This window comes from Bombina bombina, chromosome 7 (genome assembly GCF_027579735.1).
Source record: "Bombina bombina isolate aBomBom1 chromosome 7, aBomBom1.pri, whole genome shotgun sequence".
NCBI classification, from domain to species: domain Eukaryota; kingdom Metazoa; phylum Chordata; class Amphibia; order Anura; family Bombinatoridae; genus Bombina; species Bombina bombina.
Window position 1 is genome coordinate 236,182,331 of NC_069505.1, and position 23,980 is coordinate 236,206,310.

The window sequence follows — 23,980 nt, forward strand, 5'->3', positions numbered from 1 at the left end:
CTTAAACTCCAGTTTGTATCCCTGGGACACTATCTCTAAAGCCCAGGGATCCTGAATGTCTCGCACCCAAGCCTGAACGAAGAAAGTCTGCCCCCTACCAGATACGGTCCCGGATCGGGGGCATGCCCTTTATGCTGTTTTGGAGTCAGCAGCAGGCTTCTTTGACTGTTTACCCTTGTTCCAAGGCTGGTTGGGTCTCCAAGTAGGATTAGATTGCGAATAGTTTCCTTCCTGTTTAGAGGAGGAAGAGAAAGAATTTCCTTGAAATTACGAAAGGAACGAAAATTACTCTGTCGTTACTTTTGTTTATTTCTCTTATCCTGAGGAAGAAGATGACCCTTACCTCCCGTGATGTCAGAAATAATTTCCTTCAGGCCAGGTCCAAACAAGGTCTTTCCCTTGTAAGGAATAGCCAGAAGCATAGACTTGGATGATACGTCCGCAGACCAAGGTTTTAACCATAAAGCTCTGCGGGCAAGAATAGAAAACCCTGAACTCTTAGCTGCTAATTTCGTAATTTGCAGAGAAGCATCTGTAATAAAGGCATTAGCCAACTTCAGAGCTTTAATCCTATCTTGGATCTCTTCCAAAGAGGTTTCAGTTCTGAGAGACTCAGACAAAGCATCAAACCAATAAGCTGCTGCACTAGTGACCGTAGCAATGCACGCAGCCGGCTCCAATAGCAGACCCTGGTGAACATAAATCTTTTTAAGTAGTCCCTCTAATTTCTTGTCCATGGGATCTTTAAAAGCACAACTATCCTCAATGGGAATAGTAGTATGCTTGGCTAGAGTGGAAATAGCTCCTTCCACCTTAGGTACCGTCTGCCAAGTTTCCCTGACAGCATCCGCTATAGGAAACACTTTCTTGAAAATAGGAGGCGAAAAGGGAATACCTGGCCTCTCCCATTCCTTAGAAATAATCTCTGAAGTCCGCTTCGTTACTGGAAAAACATCTGAGTAAGAAGGAATTTAAAAATATCTATCCAACTTGCTCGACTTCGCAGGAGCGACCACTACTGTAGAATCACAGTCATCCAAAGTAACCAAAACCTCCCTGAGCAACAGACGGAGGTGTTCTAGTTTAAACCTAAAAGAAACTACCTCTGAATCAGTCAAAGGTATTGACCCTTCTGAGTCTGAAACTTCGCCTTCTGATAGAACCTCCATACCCTCCAACTCAGCTCCCTGGGAGGGTACCTCTGAGATTGCTACCATAGAATAAGAAACCTCATTTACAACATGGTTGTCCTTCCTCTTACGCTTGCCTTGAAGCACAGGAAAAGCAGACAACGCATCAGAAATTGTAGAAGACATAACTGTAGCTATGTCTTTTAAGGTAATTCCAGCAATCACTGAATAGAAGTACAGGGCACTGCTTGTGCAGGCGTTAAATCTTGGGACGCTAGGGGAGAAAGCTGTGGCATACTCTGACTCTCAGCATTAGACTCCTGAGAAGCATCCGCCTTTGAAAAATTTTGCTCATGAAAAATCTTATCTTTATAACTCAAGGCCCTTTCAATACATGATGGGCAGAAAGGGATTGGTGGTTCCACATTAGCATCCAAACACATGGCGCAAGTAACATTATGCACAGCTTCTAAATCCATTTTTAGAAGAATAGACACAAACATTTTTTTTTTCCCTTTCCCTTTAAATTTTAAAACTACACTTTTTTATTGCATGGAAAAAACAGAGTTGTAAAATGGGAACCAAATAAAAAAATAGCACTTATTAAACATGTGTGAAAAACAGAACACTGTGCCTTTAAATGCAACTATTTCTCTTGTTCAGAATAAAAAAAAGTATCGATTTTAGTAAAGCAAACGTCTAAATTTGTTTTTTTTAAAAAAACACTAACAGACGCCTCTACACCTAGCAGCTCTGCTGAGGCGCCTACCTGCCGACCGAACAATTTACTCCTTCACTGTAACTCCCGGCAATGCAGAAAGGAAAAGAACTCAGAAGCGCTAACAACCGCTCGGTTAAGTAGAACGGCCATGCGATTCTAGAGCAACGAAAGGCGTCACGGTCCACAGCTAAACCGGAACTGCTCCGGATATCAGACTAAATGACACTGTGCAGTAGATAGTGAGCAGGCTTACATGGCGCAAGTAACAGAAAGAGCGCAAAAAGGTGGCCCCGCCACTCATGGACGTTTAACAACCAAACAGCCCGACATGAAATAACTACCCAAAATAAGTAACAATAATGACAAAATCATTGAGCTTTACTCCCTGCCCCAGTGCCTGTACATAAGCTGCCATAAAAAATAAAAAAAACACCCTCCATACATAGAGAGCCAGAAGTCCCAAATTAAAGGCTCCACTGCCTTAAAGAAAAGTCGAAATGACCATTTTCTGAGTTTTTTCTCTTTTCCCAGAATAAAAAGTTTGCACTTACCTTAAAGCTGTCCGACAGCACGACAGCTCCAACATGTTTAAGAGGTCCTCTCCCTCCTATAGCCCTGTGGAAAATGATAAGGCCTGAGTTAGTACTTGCTTAGGCCATCAGGATAAGGGCAGCAAACATATATGGGAGGCACAGTGAGAATTATGGCCCATCAGTTCCCATTGCTTTAAAGCCACCAAAAGCTCTCCTGTAGAGACTGATATGGACTACGGCTACACCCTAGAACAAAATAGCACTCTCTGGCACCACTTAAAAATAATAAACTCTTGATTGAAGAATCTAATCTAACACCTCACTTTACCTCTTCCTATCACTAACGTAGGCAAAGAGAATGACTGGGGTGGGAGGGAAGGGAGGAGCTATATATAGCAGCTCTGCTGTGGTGCTCTTTGCCTCCTCCTGCTGACCAGGAGGTGAAATCCCACAAGTAAGGATGAAATCCGTGGACTCATCGTGTCTTTAAAAAGAAAGTACATCTGGTAATAGAGTTTATAAGTTCTTTACTTTTACCTGAATAATGGAAGGAATTTATTGTGGTTTCATGACCCCCCTTTAATAGGTTCTCTTTTTAACACACATTTAGTCCTAGACTTATTATAACAGCACAAATCTATGTTTTTGTGAACATCATGCAATGCAAAACATCAGTCATATTGTGATTTTTAGGATCCTCCTTTTTATTTGTTTTATTATAAAAAAAAAAAAAAGAAAGAAAAAAAAACATCTGTGAGAATGGTTTTAAAGTCAGTTTGGTAATTATTAGCTTAATTGCAATTAAAATAATAATACACTCCAGAAACTATACAGTTAACACAGCTCTTTGCAGTTAACATTCTCCTTTTCAGGACCATTCACACCAATAAAAAACAGACGTAGCACATTTGTGAAAAAAGTACAACAGAAGATACAACATTCTGACTTTTTCATGTCAAGTAATTCTAATAAAATAGCTGGAAAAACACGTCCCAGTGTCATTTATATCTGCATAGATTATGACAAGGTTTTCCAAAAAAGACAAAAGATGTGAATTATCTCATATCTATAAAATATCTTTACTTTTTCTCAGGTCATACAAATTATTCTCATTTTCTGTACGGAGTTTATGGCACATAACTTATTAAATGTATCCATTTTTTCCCCTTCCTTTTGCAGACTGTCGATTTCTCATTTTCATCAAATCACAGAATAATGCCTGACAGTCATTTGGGGAGAGGAGAGTTCATTTGATTATTTGTGTATATAGAAGGGTAAATTGTACAGATTTGCAGATCTTCATATTTTTTAACCTTTTCATAGTACAGAGAGGTTTTATATAAAAGCACCTATATTCTGTAGTGACGGCTTAACAAGCCAATAGAAAATTCACTATGTTATCAGTGCAAACAGTTCATATTTCTTTGGGAATTACAGAGTTCACAAAAAAATAGCAGTAGTAGTTTCTACAGCTGACAATCTCTAAAGTGAAGTCATTACTTTTTTTTCTATAAAACCTTAAATATTTAACAGGATGAGCTGTCATCTGAACAAACATGGAACAGACGTAGGAAAAAAAAAAATACCCTGTGCTGCAAATCTTTAAAAGAAAAAAACTAAAAGAAACACAAATTTGTTTTTCTAGATATACACTTTGCTTGAGTTTTTCTTAGCATTTACAAGCATTTTCATAAAAAATATGTCAGCAGTTCCTGAGTGACTGCAGTAATCAGTGTCTGACGCGGTTACTTCTTTTCTTTTAGTTCCTCTGTTATTCATCTGTTTTGAAGTGTAGTCTTCTCCTGCCAAGATAAGCTTCTCCGCCAGGTCAATTCCAGGAGACTGTGGTGCTGCTCACCATACATAACCTGTATCCTCTTCACATCTTCCTGGTTTTCTTGCCCAAACGTGTATTGCAGGACCTTTTTTTTCTTGTTTTTCTTTTTTTAAAGGGTCATAGATGAACCCTCACGTTTTCTTCAACATACGTCGTGACTGCCATGTGTGAAACTTAGTGTAGGCTGTCTGCAGCATTTCTTCTAGATGCCCTGTGAGCTGGTGAATATAAAGAAAATACAGCTTAATGCAGGTTGCTCACAGTATAATATTTATTCTTTCAAAACACGCACATAACAAGGAAAACAGCAAGGCAACATTGCCAAAGTTACTCTTATAAAAACTTTAAAAAAAGCCTTTGTTTTCACTTATATCCTTAAAATGTTTAGCCAAAGCAGCTTTAATGATAAGTTATTTTTTTATTTACACCTATGGTAGAACCATACTTTTCTAAATAGATAGAAACTGCCTAATAGATAATTAAAAAAAAAATATATAAAAGAGTGAGTGTAAGAGAGAGGCGAGAGAGAGAAAAGACATTTGACAATTATTGAAATGCATAACAAAAAACTAAATTTATGCTTACCTGATAAATGTCTTTCTTTTGCGATGTACCGAGTCCACGGATTCATCCTTACTTGTGGGATATTGTTCTTCCTGACAGGAAGTAGCAAAGAGAGCACCACAGCAGAGCTGTCTATATAGCTCCCCCCTTAACTCCACCCCCCAGTCATTCGACCGAAGGCTAAGGAAGAAAAGGAGAAACTATAAGGTGCAGAGGTGACTGAAGTTTACATAAAAAAAATACTATCTGTCGTGAATAGACAGGGCGGGCCGTGGACTCGGTACATCGCAAAAGAAAGAAATTTATCAGGTAAGCATAAATTTTGTTTTCTTTTGCATGATGTACAGAGTCCACGGATTCATCCATACTTGTGGGATACCAATACCAAAGCTTTAGGACACGGATGAAGGGAGGCCTCCGAAGAAGCAAAAGTATCAAATTTGTAAAATTTTGAAAAGTTATGAAATGAAGACCAAGTCGCAGCTTTACAAATCTGTTCAACAGAAGCATCATTTTTAAAAGCCCATGTGGAAGCTACCGCTCTAGTAGAATGAGCTGTAATCCTTTCAGGAGGCTGCTGTCCAGCAGTCTCATAAGCCAAACGGATGATGCTTTTCAGCCAAAAGGAAAGCGAAGTCGACGTAGCCTTTGGCCCCTACGCTTTCCAGAATAGACAACAAACAAAGAAGATGTTTGACGGAAATCTTTGGTTGCCTGCAAATAAAATTTCAAAGCACGAACCACGTCCAAGTTGTGCAACAGACGTTCTTTCTTACAAGAAGGATTAGGACACAGAGAAGAAACAACAATTTTCTGATTGATATTCCTGTTAGTAACAACCTTAGGAACCCAGGCTTGGTACGCAAAACCACCTTATCAGCATGGAACACAAGATAAGGTGAGTCATATTGTAATGCAGATAGTTCAGAAACTCTTTGAGCTGAAGAGATAGCAACTAGGAACCAAACTTTCCAAGATAAAAGCTTAATATCTATGGAATGCATGGGTTCAAACGGAACCCCCTGAAGAACTCTAAGAACTAAATTTAGACTCCATGGCGGAGCAATAGGTTTAAACACAGGCTTAATTCTAACTAAAGCCTGACAAAAAGCCTGAACGTCTGGAACATCTGCCAGACGCTTGTGCCACAAAATAGACAGAGCAGATATCTGTCCCTTTAGGGAACTAGCTGACAATCCTTTCTCCAATCCCTCTTGGAGAAAAGACAAAATCCTAGGAATCCTGATCCAGGAGAAGCCCTTTGATTCGCACCAAAAATATATTTACGCCATATCTTATGATAAATTTTCCTGGTAACAGGCTTTCGAGCCTGAATCAAGGTATTTATGACTGACTCAGAGAAGCCCCGCTTTAATAGAATCAAGCGTTCAATCTCCAAGCAGTCAGTTGCTGAGAAATTAGATTTGGATGCTTGAATGGACCTTGAATCAGAAGGTCCTGTCTCAATGGCAGAGACCATGGTGGAAGGGATGACATGTCCACCAGGTCTGCATACCAAGTCCTGCGTGGCCACGCAGGCGCTATCAAAATCACTGATGCTCTCTCCTGTTTGATTCTGGCAATCAGACGTGGAAGGAGAGGGAAAGGTGGAAACACATAAGCCAGGTTGAACGACCAGGGTACTGCTAGAGCATCTATCAGTACAGCCTGAGGATCCCTTGACCTGGAGCCGTAACGAGGAAGTTTGGCGTTCTGACGAGACGCCATCAGATCCAACTCTGGTGTGCCCCATAGCCGAACCAGCTGAGCAAACACCTCTGGATGGAGTTCCCACTCTCCCGGATGAAAAGTCTGACTTAGAAAATCTGCCTCCCAGTTCTCTACACCTGGGATATAGATCGCTGACAGATGGCAAGAGTGAGCCTCTGCCCATCGGATTATCCTTGAGACCTCTATCATCGCTAAGGAACTCTGTTCCGCCCTGATGATTGATATAAGCCACAGTCGTGATGTTGTCCGAATGAAACCTGATGAATCTGGCCAAAGCCCGCTGAGGCCATGCCTGGAGAGCATTGAATATCGCTCTTAATTCCAGAATATTTATCGGTAGGAGAGCCTCCTCCCGAGTCCACAAACCCTGAGCTTTCAGGGAATTCCAGACTGCACCCCAGCCCAGAAGACTGTCGTCTGTCGTCACTATAACCCATTCTGGCCTGCGGAAACACATTCCCTGTGACAACCACCAAAGAAGAGAGTCTCTGGTCTCTTGATCCAGATTTATCTGAGGAGATAAATCCGCATAATCCCCATTCCACTGATTGAGCATACATAGTGGTCTGAGATGCAAGCGAGCAAACAGAACTATGTCCATTGCCGCTACCATTAGATCGATTACCTCCATACACTGAGCCACTGACAGCCGAGGAATGGAATGAAAAACTCGGCAGGTGGACAAAATCTTTGATTTTCTGACCTCCGTCAGAAATATTTTCATGTCCACTAGTCTATCAGAGTCCCTAGAAATGAAACTCTTGTGAGGGGGGAAAGAGAACTCTTTTGTACGTTCACCTTCCACCCACGAGATCTTAGAAAGGCCAACACTAAGTCCGTGTGAGAGTTGGCTAGTTGGAATTACGACGCTTGAATTAGAATGCCGTCTAGATAAGGCGCCACTGCTATGCCCCGTGGCCTTAGAACCACCAGAAGGGAACCTAGAACCTTTGTGAAGATTTGTGGCGCCGTGACCCACCCGAAAGGAAGAGCCACAAACTGATAATGCTTGTCCAGAAAGGAGAACCTGAGGAACTGGTGATGACCTTTGTGGATAGGAATGTGTAGATACGCATCCTTTAAGTCCACGGTGGTCATATATTGACCCTCCTGGATCAATGGTTAGATAGTCCGAATGGTCTCCATCTTGAAAGATGGAACTCTTAGGAATTGGTTTAGGATCTTGAGATCCAGAATTTGGAGTAGAACCCCTGCCCCTGTTCTGCTTTTGGAAATGGGCAGATCACTCCCATGGTAAAAAGGTCTTCTACACAGCGTAAGAACGCATCTCTTTTTTTTTTTTTTTTAATAATTTTTATTGAGGATCAAGTGATACAAGAAAGTGTATAAACATACAAAACAAGTCACAAATCTACATTTACAGTAACTCCACGGTTCTAGCATGTATGTGTATTGAATAAAGTCCTCTTTTTTTTAATTTTTCTCACTACAACCCCCTTGTTGTAATTTTATAGGTCACTTTTGGACCTTTTGTATATAAGCAGTATACAATGAGGGGCTAACTCAAAACATGAATACAAAAGAGAAGGTAACATCTTAATTCCATAGCTGTAATTAGGTTAGCAATGATGACTGACCCTGATATAAGCTTTTGCTGACTGGGATATGTAAAGTCCTCATCTTGTAATTAGTATCTGAGTGCAGGTTCTAACTGATGTGGAGCTAGCCTCAGGTTTTTATTCCCCTCAACTATAGGGAACCTCAACAAGCCAAGACAGACTAATAAAAGGGTTTCTGTTTTATAGCAAAGGCTAAGTGTTAATCTGCAACAATATGAAGCTAGTATATATATGTGCTTATACCATATAACTTCTAGTTGGTTGAATAAAGGTTATAACTGCAATAATGAAATTGAACATGGATACCTAGGGGCAAGTCTGGTAAACAGGAAACGTTAATCTAGTAGAACACTAAAACAGTATAAACGTGGGAATACATGGCCCATAACGAAAAACTAGTAGCAGCAAACTTATCAGGACCACAGGATTGACTGCTATATCAGCTACTGAGGTATAGTTACTTTTGCAGAGTTCAGTTTTTCTCCATTCTAGATACCTCTGCGACCGTAATTACCCTATGCCAGTCTTGTGTGGTGTGTTGAGCGCTATACATTTCAAGAGCTGTTTAAGCGCTGTGGGTCCTGTGGAGGTGATCTCTTTAAGGATGGTTGTCTTGCCAAATGTGCTGAGTGCTTTTTCATACATAGGCATGGTGGGGTCCCAATAGTGTAGACTCAGTTCTTGGTATCTGGACCCCAGCTGAAGATTGAGGAGCAGCATATGCGGAGTCACCGGTACCTGCAAAGGGGTGTTTACAAAGGAGTCTCCGTTGCGCAGTGTACCTGCATCTTCACTGCGAGGCCCCCACAACAAAATGTCTACAACGTATGTACAGGGTTTATGGGGCGTGCTATGTGGTCTTACCCCTGCATAAATTGGTGTTCCCAAATGCTGAAAGCGCCGATTTTGTATTGCCGCTGTGGTCTTTAGGGAGATAGATGGCTCAGAGTGAGGATGACATGCTGCAGTATAGAGGCTTTGCGGTAGCGAAATGGTGTTCTTCAACTCCCGGTTGCCTGTATAGCCTGTAGTGATCGTGTGAGGAAAGTGCACTAGCTTCCGGGCATCCAATGTCTGCACAAGCGGACGTGTGCCATTGAGATCCAGGTGCTCTTGAGTGGATTTAGTCAGCTCTCTGTCCGTTATTCTATCAGGAGGATTATGCAGGGAGAAGCGGTTCTGCACCATTGCCTGTGCCGTCTGACTGTTATCATTGGTTGCTGCTTGCAGATCGTTCTGCTCAGGTGCCCCCGCCATTATGCGCTCTAAAAGATCTCCGGATAGAGATTTTTGATAAAGCTTCTGTAGCATTTGATCTAATTTCGCGAAGCGTTGGTCAAGGTGTTGAGTTAGTACAGTTTCCCATGCGGTCGCCATTTTGTGAAATTTTTCAGGCAAATGCACTGTAGAGTGAGGCTTCTCCAGACTGTCAGTTCAAAGGTGGTATGTTGTGACTTGTAGTGATTTAGAAGGATGCAGTAAGGCAGATGTGTTCTGCCAGCACTGATAACCCGGTGAGTCCGGGGGGGAACGCTACCCAGATAAAGGCCGCTGCCCTGGGTTTTAAACTGCCGATCTGTAGTCCTGTAGTCATAAAAACAGCAATCAAAAACATAGATATGTCCCCAGTCTGAGGTGCAGTTATGGTTTGAATAACGGTATAGTTGATTTTTGCTGTTGTAATTCCTTAATCAGCGGATTAAAGAAGATCTTAAGCAGAGCTCACAGAAAATGCGTCCATGCTGGTACGCTGTTCGGACACGCCCCCAGAACGCATCTCTTTTTATCGGGTTTACAGACAATTGAGAAAGATGGAACCTCCCCTTTGGAGGGGAATCCTTGAAATCTAGAAGGTATCCCTGGGTTACAATTTCTACTGCCCAGGAATCTTTAACGTCTCTTGCCCAGGCCTGAGCAAAGAGAGAGAGTCTGCCCCCTACTAGATCTGGTCCCGGATCGGGGGCTACCCCTTCATGCTGACATAGTGGCAGCAGCAGGCTTTTTGGCCTGTTTACCCTTGTTCCAAGCCTGATTAGATCTCCAGGTTGGCTTGGATTGAGCAAAGTTCCCCTCTTGCTTTACAGCAGAGGAAGTGGGACCACTCTTGAAGTTTCTTAAGAAACGAAAATTAACACCTCTTCTCTTTACACTTCCTGCTTAGAGCCAGCAAAGAGAATGACTGGGGGGTGGAGTTAAGGGGGGAGATATATAGACAGCTCTGCTGTGGTGCTCTCTTTGCTATTTTTTGTCAGGAAGGACAATATCCCACAAGTAAGGATGAATCTGTGGACTCGGTACATCATGCAAAAGAAATGTAGATATACAATTTTCAGTTCTTTATTCCAAAATTAACCTCGAGCAGATGTGAAGGATATAACCTTATTATAGATCTAATCTTTATTTATACTTAGAAACATTATGCCAACTATAATAATCTGGTAGATAAGTGAAAAATAGTAATTTCTAACCTAGATGTTAAATTAACAGCAAACACTAATATAAAATGAAGGGAATACAATATACAGACTATTCTAATTATTTTTTTCCCATCTGTATAGTTCTTATTAGTGATAGTAAATACCATACAGTATAGATTTCTTTTTACATCTTGTATCAATGTCAATGCATATTTGGATATATCTAAAGGTTTGTACAAAAGTGCCGTACATATATTAACTCTATTATTAAGTTTTCCCACAGAATATAATTTGCTTTTTCGGTTAAAAAAAAATTAAAGTGTAAAAATAAAGTTGCAGAGCTAACAGTCTTTGGTTAAGGCACCATAAGATAAATCTTAGTTTGACCCAAGACTGCTTAGCAAATCAGCCCGTAGCAGATAAATATTGCTGAAAGTGAGACAATGTGGGTTTATACCATCCTTTAGTTCCTGTAGTGTGAAGCAGAATACAGATTGAGCCAGAGCTAATTAATATGCAGAAGGGTGTGCGAGCTGCATCGTGCAGCAGGTTATAAAGAGTACACTGAGTGTTTTGTGTGCTAGCGAACACTACAATTTGGTTCCAATCAGGGGCGTAACTAGAAACATCAGGGCCCCGGTGCAAGAATCCATGAAGGGTATGGTTTGTGGTTTAATGTGCGTATGTGGCTTACAGTGAGACATCAGGGGTACAATATAAGGGCCTGACTTGGGTGGGTGACAAGAGCTGTAGAACTATGGTTTTAATTGTGGGTGGGTGGTTTTAATAGGAATTGTATATCTAGTGGTCTGATGTGGGTATGCAGCACATACAATAGGTGTAGAGGGTGGTTTTAATAGGGATTGTATATCTAGTGTTCTGATTTGGGTATGCAGTACATGCAAGAGGTGTAGTGGTTGGTGATTATAGGGATTGTATATCTAGTGGTCTGATGTGGGTATGCAGCACATACAGGAGGTGTAGTGGGTGTGTGGTTGTTATAGGGATTGTATATCTAGTGGTCTGATGTGGGTATGCAGCACATACAAGAGGTGTAGTGGGTGGTGATTATAGGGATTGTATATCTAGTGGTCTGATGTGGGTATGCAGCACATACAAGAGGTGTAGTGGGTGGTGATTATAGGGATTGTATATCTAGTGGTCTGATGTGGGTATGCAGCACATACAAGAGGTGTAGTGGGTTGGTGGCTTTTATAGGGATTGTATATCTAGTGGTCTGATGTGGGTATGCAGCACATACAGCTGGTGTAGTGGGTGGTTTTTATAGGGATTGTATAGCTAGTGGTCTGATGTGGGTATGCAGCACATACAAGAGGTGTAGTTGATGGTTTTTATAGGGATTGTATATCTAGTGGTCTGATGTGGGTATGCAGCACATACAAGAGGTGTAGTGGGTGTTTTTTATAGGCATTGTATAGCTAGTGGTCTGATGTGGGTATGCAGCACATACAAGAGGTGTAGTGGGTTGGTGGCTTTTATAGGGATTGTATATCTAGTGGTCTGATGTGGGTATGCAGCACATACAGCTGGTGTAAGTGGGTGGTTTTTTTCAGGGATTGTATAGCTAGTGGTCTGATGTGGGTATGCAGCATATAGAAGAGGTGTAGTGATGTGTGGTTTTTATAGGGATTGTATATCTAGTGGTCTGATGCGGGTATGCAGCACATACAGGAGGTGTAGTGGGTGTTTTGTATAGGGATTGTATAGCTAGTGGTCTGATGTGGGTATGCAGCACATACAAGAGGTGTAGTGGGTGGTTTTTATAGGGATTGTATATCTAGTGGTCTGATGTGGGTATGCAGCACATACAAGAGGTGTAGGGGGTGTGTGGTTTTTATAGGGATTGTATATCTAGTGGTCTGATGTGGGTATGCAGCACATACAAGAGGTGTAGTGGGTGTTTTTTATTGGGATTGTATATATCTAGTATTTAGATGTGGGTATGCAGTACATTCAAAAGGTGTAGTGGGTGGGTGGTTTTTATAGGGATTGTATATCTAGTGGTCTTATGTGGGTATGCAGCACATACAGGAGGTGTAGTGGGTGTGTGGTTTTTATAGGGATTGTATATCTAGTGGTCTGATGTGGGTATGCAGCACATACAAGAGGTGTAGTGGGTGGTTTTTATAGGGATTGTATATCTAGTGGTCTGATGTGGGTATGCAGCACATACAAGAGGTGTAGGGGGTATGTGGTTTTTATAGGGATTGTATATCTAGTGGTCTGATGTGGGTATGCAGCACATACAAGAGGTGTAGGGGGTATGTGGTTTTTATAGGGATTGTATATCTAGTGGTCTGATGTGGGTATGCAGCACATACAAGTGGTGTAGTGAGTGGTTTTCATAGGGATTGTATATATCTAGTATTCAGATGTGGGTATGCAGTACATTCAAGAGGTGTAGTGGGTGGGTGGTTTTTATAGGGATTGTATATCTAGTGGTCTGATGTGGGTATGCAGCACATGCAGGAGGTGTAGTGGGTGTGTGGTTTTTATAGGGATTGTATATCTAGTGGTCTGATGTGGGTATGCAGCACATAAAAGAGGTGTAGTGTGTGGTTTTCATAGGGATTGTATATCTAGTGGTTTGATGTGGGTATGCAGCACATACAAGAGGTGTAGTGTGTGGTTTTCATAGAGATTGTATATCTAGTGATCTGATGTGGGTATGCAGCACATACAAGAGGTGTAGTGGGTGTGCGGTTTTTATAGGGATTGTATATCTAGTGGTCTAATGTGGGTATGCAGCACATACAAGAGGTGTAGTGGGTGTTTTTTATAGGGATTGTATATCTAGTGGTCTGATGAGGGTATGCAGCACATACAAGAGGTGTAGTGGGTGGTTTTCTTTTTGAAGACACAATGAGTCCATGGATCATCTTAATTACTAATGGGATATTCACCTCCTGGTCAGCAGGAGGAGGCAAAGAGCACCACAGAAGAGCTGTTAAATAGCTCCTCCCTTCCCTCCCACCCTAGTCATTCTCTTTGCCTATGTTAGTGATAGGAAGAGGTAAAGTGAGGTGTTAGATTAGATTCTTCAATCAAGAGTTTATTATTTTTAAAGTAGTGCCAGAGTGTGCTGCTTTGTTCTAGTGTGTAGCCGTAGTCCATATCAGTCTCTACAGTAGAGCTTTTGGTGGCTTTAGAGCAATGGGAACTTGTGGCACATAATTCTCACTGCACCTCCCATATATTTATGCTGCCCTAATCCTGATAGCCTAAGCAAGAGTTCTCAGGCTTTATCTTTTTTCCACAGGACAATGTGAGGGATAGGACCTCTCAATCCTGCTGAGCTGCCCTGCTGTCGGGCAGATGTTAAAGGTAAGTGCTAACTTTTTATTCTGGGTCTGGGAAGATCTCAGAGGAGTGGAGCACTAAAATTCAGGGGACATAGCTTCAATTCTATAAGAAGGAGGGACCCTGTGACAGCAATTGGTATGCAGGCAAGGGCTTATATCTATATCTGTGTATAGAGAGCTCAGGAGGTGTTTGTGGCAGGTTCAGTAGACAGTAACGTAGAAAGTTGTTTGATTCTGTCTTTGGGCTAAGATGCTACCTATCAGTGGTAGCACTATTTTTACTCAAGTTCTTTCTAGAGACTGCGTTTCTCCCGGTAGCTATTTTTAACTTTTTTGTCAATGGCGACCGGGAGATTGATAGCAGTACCGCCCATGATGGGCGGAGCTTGGTTTGCACAGTTTTGTGAGCACTGTTTACATTGTGCTTCCCAGTACATAAAGAGTAACGCATAAACCGTTCTCAACAGCTTCTCTAGTTTCCTATCATGCCGTAGACATGCATTCATTGGAAACTATGCTGCTTACATATTGGGATAGCCTTCAAACACATAGCTTTTGGTAGGTGTGCAGAGCTGAGCGTTATACAGTGCTTGATACCAAGTTTTCAGAGAGAGTTACTGGTATCACGCCCACGGGGGGCGGAGCTATTTTTTGGCGTCGTTTTTGATGGTTCACTTCTTAATTTTGTATATATGATATCGGAAGGCGTATGTGAAGTTGACATAACATAAAATATGTCAAAAATATTATTAGGATACCTGGTAGCACAGTAGTTACTGTTGTGCCTTATGTAGGACCGGACAGCGCCGCTGCTGCGGTCTGGATCCGTTTTCAATAAATATAGAACCAGTATCTTGCATTTATTCCTTGCAACTTGTTATAAATAAAGTTTGGGGATTTTATGGTTTTCAAATACAGATGGACACCTCAGCAATGGTTAGGCTGAGGTGTAGATAGGTTCTAATATAGTTACGTACTATTTTACCCTTCTGCTGCTCTAAAAAATATAAAGTTTCTTTTTAAGTTTTAAAGAGAGTAACGTTTTTTATGGTTAACTTTAATTACAAAATTTAACATGTTTATTTGTTTAATTCATCCTTTGTAACTTAGGATGGAACAAGAAATTACAAAAAATAGTTATTTTTTTTTTTAAATTTAAAGAGACAGTAACGTTTTTTATGTGTCAATTTTTTATTAAAAGATTTCTCTTTTTTCTGAACCTACTCCTAAGGCGATTGCTGTCTAGGAGTCTGTTGACAATGGTCAATCTATGCCACAAATTTCTCCTATATTGTCCTACTAAACTTTATGGCCACATGGAGTGCCCTGTGCTTCATTTCACACTCCGCCCGGAGTTGCTCTGCATTTCATGCATTTTAGGTTTTTCCCACGAGGTAGAAAACTTTACTAGAGGAATTATTTTCAATCATAGAAAATTGATTGATCCAGTAGTCACTATCCCCAATGGTTTATCCCTGTTACCTGAAAGAGGAAGATACTTCGGGATTATCTGAGAAAGAATTCTCAGACTCAGATGGAATATTATCTTTAGGAGGTTTTAGCTACCCTGGGCGACTCCGACATTACCAGTGTAATCTATCCTAGTGCACCAAAGGAATGGAAAAACGCATTCCCTACATTTAAGAAGATGTTTCCCATAGCCGACTCAGCTAAGGAGGCTGGGCAATCATTCCCTAGGGTGGAAGGAGTATTTTCCAGCTTAGCTAAGATAACTACTATACCCTTAGAGGATAGTTGGGTTTTTGAAAGGTCCTATGGACAAAAATTAGAAAGGGGATGTACACTAGGGCTTACAATGGCAACCAACTGTGCACTTTGCTACCGTCACTAGTGCGACGGCATATTGGTTTGATGCGTTGTCTGATACTACTAAGTCAGAAACACCCCTGGATAAAATCCAGGATAGGATAAAAGCATTCAAATTGGCCAATTCCTTTATTTCAAATTTTTCATTTCAAGTCATCAAACTGAGAACATAGGTTTCTCTGTTCCAGCTCTCAGAGCCTTATGGTTAGAGCCTTGTTCTATGGATGTACGCTCTAAGTCTAAGCTTTTAGCGATTCCTAACAAGGGGAAGACCTTGTTGGGACCTGGCTTGATAAAAATAATCTCTCTTGAAATTGAAAGAATTTCAATAAAAAATAAAAAAAGTCCAAATTGCCTACTGTTGAATCAAAGACACCATGAAGGACATGCCCTGATCCGGGACCGGATCTTGTAGGGGGCAGGCGATTCGTCTTTCGCTCAGGCTTGGGTTCGAGATGTTCAGGTTTCCTGGGCAATAGAAAATAGGTCCCAGGGATACAAATTAAGAGTTCAAAAGTTTTCCGCCCAGAGGAAGGTTTCTGCTTTCAAGATTATCTGTAGACCAGACAAAAAGAGAGGCGTTCTTGCTTTGTGTAAGAGACCTCTCCGACCTGGGAGCGATAGTTCCTGTGCCGATTCAGGAACGAGGTCTGGGATCCTTCAAGATGGAAACTATTCGTTCCATCCTCCCTTTGGTCCAAGAGGGTCAATTTATGACAACTGTGGATTTATAGGACACGTACTTGCATGTTCCCATTCACAGGAACCATCACAAGTTTCTAAGGTTTGCCTTTCTAGACAAACACTTCCAATTCGTGGTTCTGCCCTTCGGTCTTGCCACAGCTCCCAGATTTTTCTCAAAGGTTCTGGTTTCGCTGTTGGCAATGCTTCGGTTACGGGGCATTGCAGTGGCACCCTATCTGGACAACATCCTAGTCCAGGCGCCATACTTACAACAAGCAAGATCCCACACGGAAATGTTGTTATCCTTCCAGCGATCTCACGGATGGAAGGTAAATTTGGAAAAGAGTTCCTTAGTCCCAAAGACTAGGGTAACTTTCCTGGAAACCTTAATAGATTCTCTATCAATGACGTTTTTCTGATAGAAGTCAGGAAGTCTAGTTCTTCAGTCCACTCCTCAGCCATCAGTGGCTCAGTGCATGGAGTTTATCGGGCTGATGGTGGCGGAAATGGACATCATCCCGTTACTCTGTTCCATCTCCGACCTCTGCAGTTAAGCATGCTCAGGTAATGGATTGGATATTATAAAGTTTTGTCTCCTTGAATGCTACTGGAACAGGTGACAAGGGATTCTCTTCAATGGTGGTTGTCTCTGGATCATCTCTCTCGGGGAACCTGCTTTCGCAGACCACCTTGGGTGATTGTGACAACACTCGCCAGCCTTCTAGGGTGGGAAGCAGTCTGGGGCTCCCTAAGGGCTCAGGGGGTTTGGACTCGGCCAGAGTCTGTTCTTCCTATAAACATTCTGGAGCTGAGAGCAATCTACGTTCTTCTGGTCTGGCCTCAGTTAGCCTCGGTCCAGTTTATCAGGTTCCAGTAAAACATAATAACGTCAGTTGCTTACATCAATCATCAGGGAGGAACAAGGAGTTCCTTAACGATGACAGAGTTATCCAAAATAATTCAGTGGGCGGAGGCCCATTCTTGCTGCCTGTCGGCAATCCATATCCCAGGGGTGGACAACTGGAAGGCGGATTTTCTGAGCAGGCAGACCTTTCATCTGGGGGAGTGGGAACTCCATCCGGAAGTGTTCTCCAGCTTTTTCCTCTGTTTGTTTTTCTTCCTCGGGTCATTGCATGAATCAAGCAGGAGAGAGCATCGGTGATCCTCATAGCACTGGCTTCGCCTCGCAGGATTTGGTATGAAGATCTGGCGGACATGTTATCTCTGCCAGCTTGGAGACTTTCGTTGAGGAAGGACCTTCTAATCAAGGGACTCTCCTTCACCCAAATCTGGTTCCTCTGCAACTGACTGCTTGGAGCTTGAAGCTTAATATTATCCAAGCAGGTTTTTTTCTGATTCGGTCATTGAGACCATGATTCAGGCTCGTAAGCCTGTCACTAGAAAAATGTATCATAAGATATGTCGTAAATATCTCTATTGGTGTGAATCCATGGGCTACTCATGGAGTAGTGTTAGGATTCCTAGATTTGTGTCTTTTCTCCAAGAGGGTTTGGAGAAAGGTTTATCGTCAAGTTCCTCTAAACGATCAAATCTGTCTTTATCTATTTTGTTACACAAACGTCTGTCAGCTGTTCCAGATGTACAATCATTTTGTTAGGCCTTGGTCAGGATCAGGCCCGTTTTCAAACCAGTTACTCCTCCATGGAGTCTGATTTTAGTTCTCAGAGTTCTTCAAGGGGCTCCGTTTGAGCCTATACCTTCCTTAGAAATTAAGTTGTTATCTTGGAAAGTTTTATTTCTTGTTGTTTTTTCTTCTGCTCGGAGAGTGTCAGAGCTCTCGGTTACAGTATGAGTCTCCTTATCTTATTTTCCATTCAGATAAGGTAGTTTTACATACTATATTAGGATTTCTTCCTAAGGTTGTTTCTGATTGGATCATTAATCAGGAGATTATTGTTCTTTTCTTGTGTCCTAATCCTTCTTCTCAGAAGGAAGGACTTCTGCACAATTTGGACGTGGTCCGTGCTTTAAAGTCTTACCTGCAGGAGACTGACGTCAGTCTTCTTCTTCTTTGTTTGTGTTTTTCTCAAGTAAATGCAAGGGACAGAAAGTTACAGCTACTTCTCTTTCTTTTTGGCTGAAGAGTATCATACGTTTTGCATATGAGACTGCTGGACAGCAACCCCCCAGAGAGTTACGGCTCATTCCACAAGGGCTGTTGCTTCCTCATGGGCGTTCAAAAATGAAGCTTCTGTGGAACAGATTTGCAAGGCTGCAACTTGATCCTCTCCACACTTTTTCAAAGTTCTACAAATTTGTTACTTTTGCCTCGGCTGAGGCCCCTTTTGGGAGGTGTAGTGGGTGTGTGGTTTTTATAGGTATTGTATATCTAGTGGTCTGATGTGGGTATGTAGCACATATAAGAGGTATAGTGTGTGGTTTCAATAGGGATTGTATATCTAGTGGTCTGATGTGGGTATGCAGCACATACAGGTGGTGTAGTGGGTGTGTGGTTTATATAGGGATTGTATATCTAGTGGTCTGATGTGGGTATGCAGCACATACAGGAGGTGTAGTGGGTGGGTGGTTTTTATAGGGATTGTATATCTAGTGGTCTGATGTGGGTATGCAGCACATACAAGAGGTGCAGTGGGTGGTTTTAAAAAGGATTGTATACCTAGTGGTCTGATGTGGGTATGCAGCAAATACAAAAGGTGTAATGGGTGGTGTTTATAGGGATTGTATATCTAGTGGTCTGATGTGGGTATGCAGCACATACAAGAGGTGCAGTGGGTGGTTTTTATAGGGATTGTATATCTAGTGGTCTGATGTGGGTATGCAGCACATACAAGAGGCGTAGTGGGTGTGTGGTTTTTATAGGGATTGTATATCTAGTTTTCTGGTGCAGGTATGCAGCACATACAAGAGGTGTAGTGGGTGGGTGGGTGGTTTTTTTTATAGGGATTGTATATCTAGTGGTCTGATGAGGGTATGTTTGCTAAAAAAAAGATTGAGTGAAACTGCTCCAGCATGCAGGATTTTTTTATAAGATACATTTCCATGTATTTATTCGTCACTCATATAATAATTAACAGATTATCTATAACATACAGCTCAATTACCAAGTTACCCCCATTACTCACATTTTCATGATTTATATCATATATAACCACCTAAACACTGCACTTTACTAACAAGTTTTGTCCCATATTTGCTTTTCAATAGTCCTAAAAGCCACACTCAGATAAAATATTAGCAACCGCGGGTCAAAAAACCCTAAATACTGATAAAGTAACGTAACTATTAAGTCAAATAGTGTTGGTAAAGCATTGCATTCCCTGTATATAAGGCGCTCAGCCCTACTCTAAAGCTTGCAACACACAAACAGGCAGCCGCCCACCAGTCGCTTTCACAACAAGTTAACTTGCTTCCTAAAAGTCTGTACTTATAATAAGGCGCTGCCAAGTACCAGACACATTAGGCGGCCGGCCTCGCTACAGCGCTACAGCTTCTCAGGCATATGGATGAAAACTGCCTTATCCTCAGTTGGGACCGTGGGGCAGGCGGGACTTACAGGTAAGTTGCGTCACTCGCGTGGTAACAGCAGTCGTCAGAGTATGATGTAAATGATGGGGCGGGGTTTTACAAAAGGTGATTTTAACGCCCATTTACTGCGGCTAGCCAAAATTCTAGCCGCATATAGATCGCCTATATCTGCCGGGCAGCATTACAGCAGGCCAGGAGCAACCCCCCCCCCCCCCAAGTGGTGGACCTCCAAGGCCCGGACGCAGCAGCGCCTGTTGCAACCCTGGTTGTTCCGCCACTGGTTCCAATACTTAAAGGGACATTATACTAAAATATTTTATGCACAAGAAGCAGCACTATTTAACATATTACAAAGTGCATCAAAAAGTTGCTTATTTTTAAAAATACTAGGGAGAACATGTTTGTGCACAAGCAGTCTGTGGAATAGCTAGACCAGCAGTGCACCACAAGTCCCAAGTGGAACATCTACCCCCTTATGTGGGGATTCAATACGCTGTATAGCAGGGTCAATACTCAAAAAAATGACATGCTCTTATGGATTAGAGCATTTAATTGTTCGGCTATAACTGTCCCTTTAACAATATTCATTTGTTTAATTTTTCTAAAACAAAAGTATACATTTCAAAATGATGATTTCCCTTTCAATTAGTTAAAGGGACAGTCTACCAACATTTTTATTGCTTAAAACGAGAAAGATAATCCTTTTATTATCCATTCCTGTTTTGCATAACCAACACTGTTATATTTACTTTTTACTTATGTGATTACCTTGTATCTAAGTCACTGCTGACTGTCCTCTTATTTCAGTGCTATTTAGACTTGAATTTTAGCCAATCAGTGCTGACTCATAAATAACTCCACAGGAGTGCAACGTTATCTATATGACACACATGAACGAGCACTGTCTTGCTGTGAAAAGCCATAAAAATACCATGAGATAAAGGTGGCCTGCAGGGGCTTAGAAACAGGCAGAAATTTAGAAAAGGTTATGAAGTATATTAATACAACAATGTTGGTTATGCATAGCTGGAAAATGGGTAGTGAAGGCGTTATCTATCTTTTTAAACAATAACAATATTGGAGTAGACTGTCCCTTTAAAGGGACATAAAACCCAAATTTTTTTCTTTTGTAATTCTGACAGAGCATAACATTTAAAAAAAGTTTCCAATGTACTTCTATTATCAGATTTGCTTTGTTCTCATGGGATTCTTTGTTGAATTGATGCCCAGGTATGTATCTAGCGCACTACACTACAGGAAATAGTGCTGCCATCTAGTGCTCTAACATTGGATAACATCCTTGTAAAACTGCTGTTAAGTTAGAAAGTTGTTTAAAATTGCATGCTCTATCTGAATCATGAAAGCAAATGTTTGGGTTTAATGACTATGGAAAGGCATAAAAATAATGAATGCTTTATTTATTGATGCACACTAATTGGTAGATATGATCTAAATGCAGTGCACGGAGCAAACCCTTGTAGCAAAGGTGAGAACTGTGCACTTTCTTAAACAAAACTATTTTGCAGCACAGTACTATTATTAAAAACAAATGATATATTGTAATTATTGACTTACATTTGTGCTTAAATACTGCTTCCGGATTCGCTCTTGGAATGGGCAGAGTTTTGTGACCTGAAACCTTTCCAGATTACTCTTCATTTTAACAACCTAAGCGAGACAAAAACACATCTCTTTTGTTTAAACTGTAAGGCATAGAGCATTTCACACACAGAAATAACGCTTTATTTACAGATTATTAAAGGGATATAAAAACCCAAAACGTTTATTTCACGATTAAGATAAAGCAGCAATTTTGAAAAACTTTCTAATTTACTTCTATTAATTGTTTTTTTCTTCATTCTCTTATTTTTTGTTGAAAAGCAGGGACGTATGCTTAGGAACCGGCCCATTTCACTATATGCACTATATGGCAGTACTATTTCCTGCCATGTAGTGCTACAGATGCTACACATGTATCTCTTCAACAAAGAATATCATAGGAACAAAGCAGATTTGATAATAGAAGTAGGTTGGAGACTTTTTAAAAATCTTATGTTCTGAATCACAAAATAAAAACGTTACGCTCTGTCTGAGTCACAAAATAAAAACGTTACGCTCTGTCTGAGTCACAAAATAAAAACGTTACGCTCTGTCTGAGTCACAAAATAAAAACGTTACGCTCTGTCTGAGTCAGTCACAAAATAAAAACGTTACGCTCTGAGTCACCAAATAAAAACGTTATGCTCTGTCTGAGTCACCAAATAAAAACGTTACGCTCTGTCTGAGTCACCAAATAAAAACGTTATGCTCTGTCTGAGTCACCAAATAAAAACGTTACGCTCTGTCTGAGTCACAAAAACATAATTTATGTAAGAACTTACCTGATAAATTCATTTCTTTCATATTAGCAAGAGTCCATGAGCTAGTGACGTATGGGATATACATTCCTACCAGGAGGGGCAAAGTTTCCCAAACCTTAAAATGCCTATAAATACACCCCTCACCACACCCACAATTCAGTTTAACGAATAGCCAAGAAGTGGGGTGATAAGAAAAAAGTGCGAAAGCATATAAAATAAGGAATTGGAATAATTGTGCTTTATACAAAAAAATCATAACCACCACAAAAAAGGGCGGGCCTCATGGACTCTTGCTAATATGAAAGAAATGAATTTATCAGGTAAGTTCTTACATAAATTATGTTTTCTTTCATGTAATTAGCAAGAGTCCATGAGCTAGTGACGTATGGGATAATGACTACCCAAGATGTGGATCTTTCCACACAAGAGTCACTAGAGAGGGAGGGATAAAATAAAGACAGCCAATTCCTGCTGAAAATAATCCACACCCAAAATAAAGTTTAATGAAAAACATAAGCAGAAGATTCAAACTGAAACCGCTGCCTGAAGTACTTTTCTACCAAAAACTGCTTCAGAAGAAGAAAATACAACAAAATGGTAGAATTTGGTAAAAGTATGCAAAGAGGACCAAGTTGCCGCTTTGCAAATCTGATCAACCGAAGCTTCATTCCTAAACGCCCAGGAAGTAGAAACTGAACTAGTAGAATGAGCTGTAATCCTATGAGGCAGAGTCTTACCCGACTCAACATAGGCAAGATGAATTAAAGATTTCAACCAAGATGCCAAAGAAATGGCAGAAGTTTTCTGGCCTTTCTAAAACCGGAAAAGATAACAAATAAACTAGAAGTCTTTCGGAAAGACTTAGTAGCTTCAACATAATATTTCAAAGCTCTAATAACATCCAAAAAATGCAACGATTTCTCCTTAGAATTCTTAGGATTAGGACATAATGAAGGAACCACAATGTCTCTACTAATGTTGTTGGAATTCACAACTTAGGTAAAAATTCAAAAGAAGTTCGCAACACCGCCTTATCCTGATGAAAAATCAGAAAAGGAGACTCACAAGAAAGAGCAGATAATTCAGAAACTCTTCTGGCAGAAGAGATGGCCAAAAGGAACAAAACTTTCCAAGAAAGTAATTTAATATCCAATGAATGCATAGGTTCAAATGGAGGAGCTTGAAGAGCCCCCAGAACCAAATTCAAACTCCAAGGAGGAGAAATTGACTTAATGACAGGCTTTATACGAACCAAAGCTTGTACAAAACAATGAATATCAGGAAGAATAGCAATCTTTCTGTGAAAAAGAACAGAAAGAGCAGAGATTTGACCTTTCAAGGAACTTGCGGACAAACCCTTATCTAAACCATCCTGAAGAAACTGTAATATTCTCGGTATTCTAAAAGAATGCCAAGAAAAAAGATGAGAAAGACACCAAGAAATACAAGTCTTCCAGACTCTATAATATATCTCTCTGGATACAGATTTACGAGCCTGTAACATAGTATTAATCACAGAGTCAGAGATACCTCTTTGACCAAGAATCAAGCGTTCAATCTCCATACCTTTAAATTTAAGGATTTCAGATCCTGATGGAAAAAAGGACCTTGAGACACAAGGTCTGGTCTTAACGGAAGAGTCCACGGTTGGCAAGAGGCCATCCGGACAAGATCCGCATACCAAAACCTGTGAGGCCATGCCGGAGCTACCAGCAGAACAAACTAGCATTCATTCAGAATCTTGGAGATTACTCTTGGAAGAAGAA

General features: G+C 41.0%; 1 protein-coding gene across 2 annotated transcripts in view; it reads right to left on the reverse strand.

Annotated features, from left to right (window-relative positions):
• Positions 1-3,064: 3,064 nt before the first annotated feature.
• The window catches only part of GTF2H1 (general transcription factor IIH subunit 1), a 173,418-nt gene continuing 152,502 nt past the window's right edge, over positions 3,065-23,980 (reverse strand). For both annotated transcript variants that reach the window (XM_053720664.1, XM_053720663.1), the window contains exons 14-15: positions 21,430-21,522; positions 3,065-4,439 (exon numbers count right to left, since the gene is read on the reverse strand). In XM_053720664.1, coding sequence (XP_053576639.1) covers positions 4,353-4,439; positions 21,430-21,522 — 180 coding nt within the window. In that variant the 3' untranslated portion in view covers positions 3,065-4,352. The remainder of the gene's footprint in view (positions 4,440-21,429; positions 21,523-23,980) is intronic.